General features: G+C 51.7%; 1 protein-coding gene across 2 annotated transcripts; it reads left to right on the plus strand.

The window, feature by feature from the left end:
- The first annotated feature begins 5,466 nt into the window (after window positions 1-5,466).
- Window positions 5,467-9,572, plus strand: DAZAP2 (DAZ associated protein 2). Of its 2 annotated transcripts, none has more exons than XM_002711186.6 (4): window positions 5,467-5,561; window positions 6,592-6,710; window positions 7,059-7,304; window positions 8,137-9,572. In XM_002711186.6, exons 1-4 carry the CDS (start codon window positions 5,549-5,551, stop codon window positions 8,263-8,265), a joined length of 507 nt encoding a protein of 168 aa, XP_002711232.1. In that variant the 5' UTR covers window positions 5,467-5,548; the 3' UTR covers window positions 8,266-9,572. The 2 variants fall into 2 exon arrangements, with proteins under 2 accessions (XP_002711232.1, XP_089164494.1); XM_089308368.1 differs by having other exon boundaries at window positions 7,059-7,228; window positions 8,114-9,572.
- The last annotated feature ends 46 nt before the right edge of the window (window positions 9,573-9,618 follow it).

The following is a 9,618-nucleotide window of genomic DNA, read 5'->3' on the forward strand; positions in this document are numbered from 1 at the left end:
GTGCCAAGCATTAGCCCTTTCAACGGTGGACCCCAGAGAGGTCCTGGGAAAGACTAGCCAATGGAAGGATTTGAACTGTTAGCTCTGGTAGGGCCTGACCAGAACTGACCAGCTTGTGTCTTCTCAGGCTCCTGTCTGTTCTTCTCTTATCAGCATCTAGATTTAGAACTGGAGGTGACAGAAGCTTGGTGTGACTTTACCGGCAGGTGGAACGGAGGCCTTGGGAGGCAGCAGATCGAAAACAACGAGTGATTTGTCCAAACCTGAGTTTGAACGCTGGCTCTGCAGGTGTACATTTCACTCAGCTACTTGACCTGTCTGAAACACAGTTCCTACACCTGCACCTTCCTCAGTCTGCTATGAACATTAAATGGATGCATCTGACTCACACATACATAGTCGGCAAAAGTAGAAGCAAAGTCAGTTAATTAGTAACAGAGCTAGGACTGGAATAAGTTCCTTGATTTCAAGTCTTGAATTCTCACTGACTTAGACTATATGGTCAGCAAAATTTCTGCATCTCTGAGATCCCAGAAAGAACCGTGAGGGAAGTTTTCTTCCTTAGATTGTGTATTGGTCAGTTTTTTTTTTTTTTTTAATCGCTGCAATGACATACCTGAAGCAGAGGTTTATGTTGGCTCATGCTCTGCAGCCTCACAGTCTAAGATTCATTGGTCCAGTGGTGACAGCTTACGTGCTGGCAGAGTCCCAGTGTGGCACAGAGTATCACGTGAAGAGAGACAGGGAGCAGGTGCAGAGGAAGGGTCACGTGGCGTGCCAGGAAGCTGAAAGAGAAGCTGCTCAGACAACCCTTCTTCGAGAACTCAAGAGGTCACAGGAGAATGAGCTTCCAAGTGCACGCCTCCCACAAGGCCCCGCCTCCTGAAGGTTCCACCCCTCCCAATAGCGCCGCCCTAGGGACCAAGCCCTTCGGCAGACACCTGAATGAAATCCGACCGCAGCAGGCTTAACCTTTATTTTCTGAGGAACTGAGCACATGGTAAGTGTGGTAACAGATTGGGGACCGCTACAGTTTCAGGCTTAGGAGGGAAATCAGTTTTAGGATCTGATCTGGGAAAACCCACCAGGTCTGACCCCCAAGGAGTTGAAGCCATCCTCACTTACTTGCTGGTTTACCTTCTGTGTTTTTAGGCCCCCGTGGTTGGCCACAGCGTGAAAATATTAATGTTAGTCTTGACTTTTTCCAGACCACATTAATTTTTATTATAAAATATTGTCTTTTTAAAAAATTTATTTTATGTTTCTGAAAGGCAGTGTGATATAGAGGGAGGGAGGGAGGGGGGGGGGAGGGAGGAAGGGAGGAGGAGAAGAGAAAAGAGAGGGAGAGAGAGACCCATCTTCCGTCTGCTGGTTCACTCCTCGTATGGCCCCAACAGCCAAGTCTGGGCCAGGTTGAAGCCAGGAGCTGGGAAGCAGGAGCCCAAGTAGTTGAGCCATATTCCACTGTCTTCTCTGGGTGCATTAGTAAGAGGCTGGATTGGAAACGGAGCAGTAGGGACGATAACCAGAGCTCTGGTATGGGATGCTGGTGCTGCAAGTGGCCGGCACTGTGCCACAATGCCTGCTCCCACCTAATATTATTATAATTGTTCTATTCTTTTTTTTTTTAATTTTATTTTACAGGTAGAGTTAGACAGTGAGAGAGACAGAGAGAAAGGTCTTCCCTCTGTTGGTTCACTCCCCAAATGGCTGCTACACAGATCCGAAGCCAGGAGCCAGGAGCCAGGAGCCAGGCACTTCTTCCTGGTCTCCCATGTGGGTGCAGGAGCCCAAGCACTTGGGCCATCCTCCACTGCCTTCCCAGGCCACAGCAGAGAGCTGGACTGGAAGAGGAGCAGCCGGGACTAGAACCTGATGCCCACATGGGATGCTGGTGCTGCAGGTGGAGGATTAGCCAAGTGAGCCATGGCGCTGGCCCCATAATTATTCTATTCTATTGTTGTTGTTAGTCTTTTCCCGTGCCTAATTTATGAACTTTATCATAGGCATGTATGTATCAGAAAAAACATAGCATATGTAAAATTTGGTATTTTTTATTCACTGTTTCAGGCATCAGCTGTGGGAATGCAACCTCTGCAGATGAGAGTAGTCACTGAGATCATTAATATATTCACTAATTACTTCATGCTACAAAGGTGCAGGCCCTGGGGATGACAGTCCACAGAAACAGTGTTTTCCAAGCTACCTGTCCTGACTTGTTAGTGGGATGCCCAACCAGATTTGAAAAAAAAAAATTTCTCAAGCAGAATTGAAAAAAAAAATAGGAGAGAACAGAAGATACCACAGTCACTGTGCATAGATGGATAAGCACTAGGCCATAACATTTTGTTTTAGTTGCATTAACCTGTGTGTGTGAGGCCTCATGCTTTAAAATGCACCACTGTGGGGATTGGTGCTGTGGTGTGGTAGGTAAAGCCTCTACCTGCTGCACTAGCATCCCACATGGGCGCTGATTCGAGTCCTGGCTGCTCCATTTCTGATCCAGCTTCCTGCTAACACCCTGAGAAAGCAGTAGAAGATGGCCCAAGTCCTTGGGCCCCTGCACCCATGTGGGAGACCCAGAGGAAGCTCCTGGCTCCTGGCTTTGGATCGGCACAGCTCTGGCTGTTGTGGCCATTTGGGGAGTGAACCAACGGATGGAAGACCTCTCTCTCTCTCTTCCTCTCTCTGTAACTCTGCCTCTCGAATAAATAGATAAATCTTTTTTTTAAAAAAAAATGCATCATTGTGGATTTGGTCAAAAATGTTTGCAAGCCCCTGAGGCAGGTTTGGCCTAATGGTTAAGCTTCTGCTTGGGATTCCTGCATGCCATATTGGAGCGCCTGGGTTCAAGTCCAGACTACAGCTTCCAGACTCTGAGGGTAGCAGAGAGATGGCTCAAGTGGTTGGGTCCTGGGCGGAGTTCCTGACTCCTGGCTTTGGCCTGGCCCAACCCTTTCTATTGTAGGCATTCGATGAGTAACCAGCAACTGGGAGCTATTTCTGTCTCCCCATCTTTCTCTGTCTTTCAAATAGATATTAATGACTTCGAAGTTTGCAAGCCCCTGCTCTGGAAAGAGAACTCAGAACAAAGCTTTTGCTTTAGACAATCCGTAACATGTGTATGTGTTCTATAAAAAAACCTAAATGTCTAACGTTGTGCCTGCCTTCAAGAGATTAAAGGTTGGTGTTGTGTGGGCTGGCGCTGTGGCGCAGTGGGTTAACGCCCTGGCCTAAAGCGCCGGCATCCTATATGGGCGCTGGTTCTAGTCCCGGCTGCTCCTCTTCCAATCCAGCTCTCTGCTATGGCCTGGGAAAGCAATGGAAGATGGCCCAGGTCCTTGGGCTCCTGCACCCACGTGGGAGACCCGGAAGAAGCTCCTGGCCAGGCTTGGGATTGGCGCAGCTCCAGCTGTTGCGGCCATCTGGGGAGTGAACCATTGGGTGGAATACTTCTCTCTCTCTGCCTCTCCTCTCTCTGTGTAACTCTGACTTTCAAATAAATAAATATATATATATATTTAAAAAGGTTGGTGTTGTGGCATAGTGGGTAAAGCCGTCTCCAGCAACACTGGTATCCCATATGGGTGCTGGTTTGTGTTCTGGCTGCTCCACTTCTGATCCAGCTCCCTGCTAATGGCCGGGGAAAAGCAGCAGAAGATGGCCCAAATGTTTGCGCCCCTGCACCCACAAGGGAGATCTGGATGAAGCTCATGGCTCCTAGCTTCAGCCTGGCTTAACCCTGGCCATTGCAGCCACTTGGCGAGTAAAATGGTAATCTCTCTCTCAACCTCCATCTTTCCCTGTCTCTCTGTAACTCTGACTTTCGAATACATAAATCAATCTTTAAAAAAAAGAGTGGGAAATACAGAAAAGATAAATATCACAGGCTTTCTGCTACCAATATGAATCTGAATTAAATTAATGTGAATGCACTGAGAGTGGGAAAATATTAAAAGAATTCCTACAACGCATATTCTTGGATGATCAGACTCTGAGAGCATTTCAGTCATGACAGGCAGCGTGCGAAGAAACAGCAAAATACAAATGACCTGGGAATCGAGCCACAGTCCAGATTCTGCAACCTGTAAATAAAGTGACTCGGGAAGAACCCCCTTAATCAGTCCTCTACTTCAGCCTAAGTGAGTCTGGGCTCTGTTCTGTGCTTTAATTAATTAATCAGCAAATACTGCTCAGGTTCCTAATGCTTACTGGGGTTTTTCTTTCCAAAGCTCTTCCTCTTTCAATGCTTTCCCAACTACTTTTCCTACAGTGAAAAAGACGAACTTGGTGCAAAAACGGTGCAGGGCTGTCTTGTTCAGCTTTGTCCATAGCATGCGCTCAGCAGATGGCTGTGAACGAAGCAAGCCCTTGACTGCAATGTAAATTAAAAATGACATCTCAAAAGCTAAGAAAGAAGGGGCTGGAGTTGTGGCGCTGTGGGTTAAAGTCCTGGCCTGCAGGGCCAGCATCCCATGTGGGTGCTGGTTTGAGTCCCGTCTGCTCCACTTCCCATCCAGCTCTCTGCTATGGCCTGGGAAAGCAGTAGAAGATGGCCCAAGTGCTGAGGCCCCTGTACCTGTATGGGAGACCCGGAAGAAGCTCCTGGCTTCAGATCAGCACAGCTCCGGCTGTTGTAGCCTTTTGGGGAGTGAACCAGTGGATGGAAGACCTCTCTCTCTCTCTCTCTGCCTCTCTGTAACTCTGCCTTCAAATAAATAAATAAATCTGTAATAAAAAAAAGAATTCTATGAACTAATATCGAGTCTATTTGTATTAATTCCTCATTAACATGAAAACATAAAGTACCGGATGTTAAAGGGGGTTATTTAATTGCTGCCCTAAAGGGTGCCCTTTTTGCCCTGAAAGACAATTGAGTTAGAGGTGCGGAGAACGCATCCCGCCACAGGTGCCAAAGCGTCGGGGTCACAGGCGCCCCTTGGTGCTGTCCAATCTGAGTGCTAGCACTGTGGCCCGCGCCGCCGGCCACAACCCCTTCCTTCAGGTGCGAGACTGCGACAGCCTCAAGCGGACAGGGTCCGATCCAGGGAGGGAGCGCTGTGAGCAGGGCCGGCAAGCATCAGGCCGAAGCCGGGGTCAGTGGGAGGCAAAGGCGCCCCAAACTTGAGCAGCCTGAGGCTTCTCTAGGAACATGGCTGATGAATGAGGTGACCTTGAGTTAACGCGTGTAGCGGGGAAAAAGGTCTCGGGTTTCATCATTCCCGCTTCAAACGCTCAACAGACAGCAGCGTGTTTTCGGACAACACCGGCGCGTGCTGGCTCTTTCTCGGGTTGAAGGACCCAGACCCGGGAATGGCAGATCCGAGCCAGTGGGCGGGGCCTTGCGAGTGGGCGGGGCCACGCGGGCCGTCCCCGGAGCGACCGGAGGCCGGGCCAAGGGGCGGGGCTTCCGGCGGCAGCGGCCCTCGGGCGTCGGGTGACGCTCGGCGGCCGGGGTCGTCACGTGACACGGAAGTGACTCCGAACAGGAAGAGGACGAAAAAAATAACCGTCCGCGACGCCGAGCCGAACCGGTCCCGCAGCCACCATGAACAGCAAAGGCAAGGCCACGGGGCGGCTGGGGCCGTCGAGGGAAGTACTGCTGGCCCGGAGAGAGGGGGTTCGGAGCCCAGGGGCGCCGGTCGCCGGGCTTGGGGGTGGGCTGCGCCGCTCTCCTCGGGCGGCTGTGGCCCTGGGGCCGCTCCGGACGTCCTCGTCATCCGCGAGCTTCGATGGCCCGCTTCCCCGCCGGCCTTCTCCCTTCTAAACTCTGTGGCGCAGTTTGGAGCTGCGGGTTTGGGTGGGTGGGTGGGGGGGCTGTCGTGATGGGCACCTGCCAGAGCAAATGAGGCGCTGGAGCAGGGATTTGGGTAGGCCAATGGCGGGCGTGCGGAGGCGGGGCGCCGCTCTCGGAACAACAGGCAGGGCCGCGGGCTTAACCAGTGCGGTGCCGGCAAGTGGACGCCTCCGTCCCGGGTTCCCGCTGCGCCCACGCGTCGCCCTTGGCTGGCGGGGGGGCCCTTTCGCAGCCGTGATGGCGCTTGTGTGTGTGTCTGACGGAGCGTGATGCATCTCCAGCTTCTCCCCGCGAGGGCTTCCCCTCACCCCTTCACCCTTGCCGAGGTCCCACGGGTCACGTCCACGCTCTTCTTTATTTGGAAGTCGACCTCGCGTAGGAATCTGCGAGGGGCATGACTGAGAAGAGCCGTGACCCACGAAGGCGGCCGGGTTGCAGCTGGGCCTGCGGAGCGGGTCAGAACCTCAGGATCCGGGGCCCGGACCTGCTCTGCATTCCGGAGCGAAGCCCGGGGTGCAGCTGGCCCTTGCTCTTACATCACCGTGTGGTGGGTGGGAACGGTGCCGTTCCTGTCCGGTCAGATCCCAGCACCTTCTAGCATAAGGGTGCAAAGACAGCACCTACTAGCTCCAGAAATGAGGCCCTGCAGAGCAGTCTGTGCATAAAGCCTCTTCTGCACGCCCCCCACCCCCACCCCCCAGGTTAGCTACCCCGGCCTGTGGCCTGTCCTGCCCCATTGCAGCACTGTCCGCAGTAGGCAACCTTCATTTTTTTTTTTTTTCCCTGTCTTCCAGGTCAATATCCCACGCAGCCAACCTACCCCGTGCAGCCTCCTGGGAATCCAGTGTACCCTCAGACCTTGCATCTCCCCCAGGCTCCACCCTACACGGATGCTCCACCTGCCTACTCAGAGGTGCGGCGGGCTCGCCCAGCCCGAACTAGTGCATTTGTTAGCTGACTCCGACTTCACTCGCCTGTTCTTTTTCCCCAACACAAGAGGGCTCACGTGAATCACGGGCAACCCTACACAGTTCAGCAGTGGCTTGTGCCATTGAGAATGCATTGTTATCTCTTTATGCTCTGTTATCTGCCATGGGCGCAGGTTAAGAAGATGAGTTTGCATTCCTTGAGCCTAGTATTAGCTGTAGCAGGACGAGAGTAGAATGTTGAATGGCGGGGGCGGCAAGGATTGGCTCATGGAAGGGAACCCAGATAGCACTGTTGTCGGGTAACATTCTGCGCTCTCTCCTGCCTCTTCTAGCTCTACCGTCCGAGCTTTGTGCATCCAGGGGCTGCCACGGTCCCCACCATGTCAGCTGCATTCCCTGGCGCCTCTCTCTACCTGCCTATGGCCCAGTCTGTGGCTGTTGGGCCCTTAGGTTCCACAGTCCCCATGGCCTATTATCCAGTTGGCCCCATCTACCCACCTGGGTCGACAGTGCTGGTGGAAGGAGGCTATGATGCAGGTGCCAGATTTGGAGCTGGGGCTACCGCGGGCAACATCCCTGTAAGTACGCTCTCACCATGGAAAACCCCTGTGTGTGTGTGTGAAGCCTGTGACGTGGCTTCCTGGTCCATCACCACTAGCATTCCGTAGTCTGGCAGAAAGTGTTCGGGGCGGGGGTGGGGGACTTTGGCATGCTCACTGGAGTCCGAGTTGACCAGTTTCCTTTGATTTCTTGTCTTCTGAGTCCTGCTTACCACGTTTCCGGTTCATGTTGGTACAGTGAACTGGCGTGATGCTCTGTGCTGAGTGCAGAAGCACTTAGTGTTTGTCAGCAGCAGGCTGTGGGACTGGGAGCTCTGACGATTGGAAAAGAAGGCCTAGCTCCTCGTATGTAGCTTGTAGCGGGAGACGCGAGGTTTCCGCTAGCATGGTCTCCTGCTTCCTCAGCTCAGCATGTGGGATTTGCAGCCCAAGGGTCCTTGTCAAGGCCATCTCACTCAGTGCAGGAATGGGGTCCCTACCAAGCGCTCAGGTTCCCAGGGATCTGTTCACAAACCACGCAGGCGCCCTGTGGGACTGCTCTGTGGACGTCTTGTTTGGGGAGTGAGTGGCAGAGATCTCCTTCCCTGAAAATGACTGTGGGTCTGGCTTGTCAGTCTTCCCACTGGAGCCGAACCCTTTCAGTCAGATGGCAGGCGTTCATGTTTGTATCCTGGGAGAACATGGTAGCCTTGCTTTAGAACTCCGGTAGGTGGCCGGACTAGCTGGCTCCTTGGAACGCTGTTAGTGGGCGGCAGATGGCCATTGTCCTGGTGGGCACTCTGTGCCACCTGGGTCACTCTCCCTGTTCTCAGCTGCCCTGTGCCCAGTCTTCCATGTCGTTTCCTTTCAGCCTCCACCTCCTGGATGCCCTCCGAACGCGGCTCAGCTTGCCGTGATGCAGGGAGCCAACGTCCTGGTAACTCAGCGGAAGGGAAACTTCTTCATGGGCGGCTCAGATGGGGGCTACACCATCTGGTGAGGAACCAAGGCCGCCTCTGTGCCGGGAAAGACATCACATACCTTCAGCACTTCTCACAATGTAACTGCTTTAGTCATATTAACCTGAAGTTGCAGTTTAGACACATGTTGTTGGGGTGTCTTTCTGGTGCCCAAACGTTCAGGCACTTTTCAAATTTAATAAGGAACCACGTAATGGCAGCAGTACCTCCCTAAAGCATTTTGAGGTAGGGGAGGTATCCATTCATAAAATGAATGTGGGTGAAGCAGCCCTAAGGATCTTCCTTTTATTCCTCCGGAGTAATACTGTACCATACTGGTCTGTGCTTTTAGTAATAAAACATCAATTAGGTTTGGAGGGAACTTTGATCTTCCTGAGAATTAAAGTTGCCAAATTATTCTGATTGGTCTTTAATCTCCTTTAAGGTTTTGATTTCTATTACTTGTTATAAACGAAATGCATTAGTTGTCAGACTTTTCCCTTCCGTCCTCTATCCACGCCCATGTCCCACGTCCCACGTCCCACGTCCACCCCTAGTCTTCCATCCCCTCCCGCCAGTCTCCACTGAATCAATGGTGCAGGACAGAAAGCCAGGCAGACTAACTTCCTTCTCTCCTTGCACTGCTCCCCGCCCGTCATGTTCTCCCTAGTCTTTCACAAGGATCCTCTGAAACCCCCTCAGCCCCACGCACAGACCCCGAGACGTCTGCTCTCCTTAACTCCTCAGGCAAAAGTGGAGGATACCGTTTGGACTCCCCAGAGGTTATCTGCATATACAGCTCCAACCCAGATTTGCTTTGGTGCCAGGGAAACTGAACTCTGAACAAGAGACGGGTGCAAACCATCCCATAAACCAGTCTGTCTAAAACCTGAGCTGCAAGGAGGGCGCATTTTGGAAGCCCGACTGATGTCTGTAGAGCCAGATTTAAGGGGAGTTTCTGGATCCAAAATTAGTCACCACTGCTTGTCAGAGTGTCCCAAGAATTCCCACACCTGGTCCGTGGGGTCCTGTCGTGAGCGCCTCACTGTAAAATGACTTGAGCCCAGTGAAATCGCGTTAGGGTTAAGAGTATTTCAGGGATCCTTAATATTTTGATTTTTGTTTTTCTGAAATTGGATTTTATTTTATTTTATCTGATAATTTCAGTTCATCTAAATCTTGTGTTCTGTACATGTGATGTTTGACTGTACCATTGACTGTTATGGAAGTTCAGCGTTGTATGTCTCTCTCTACACTGTGGTGCACTTAACTTGTGGATTTTTTATACTAAAAATGTAGAATAAAGACTATTTTGAAGATTTGAATAAAGTGATGAAGTTGCATTACACCTCACTCCAAGAATTCTTTACTTAGCTTGTTTTTAGGATTTCTTC

Source organism: Oryctolagus cuniculus, chromosome 11 (assembly GCF_051225735.1).
Source record: "Oryctolagus cuniculus isolate XC-2025 breed Fujian yellow rabbit chromosome 11, ASM5122573v1, whole genome shotgun sequence".
Lineage (NCBI taxonomy): Eukaryota > Metazoa > Chordata > Mammalia > Lagomorpha > Leporidae > Oryctolagus > Oryctolagus cuniculus.

Excerpts from the sequence above, each read along its gene's own strand:
- DAZAP2 (XM_089308368.1), top strand. Across the intron at positions 6,711-7,058 it reads CTCCACCTGCCTACTCAGAG|CTCTACCGTCCGAGCTTTGT; the intron begins GTGCGGCGGGCT and ends TGCCTCTTCTAG. Across the intron at positions 7,229-8,113 it reads GGCCCCATCTACCCACCTGG|TCTTCCATGTCGTTTCCTTT; the intron begins GTCGACAGTGCT and ends CCCTGTGCCCAG.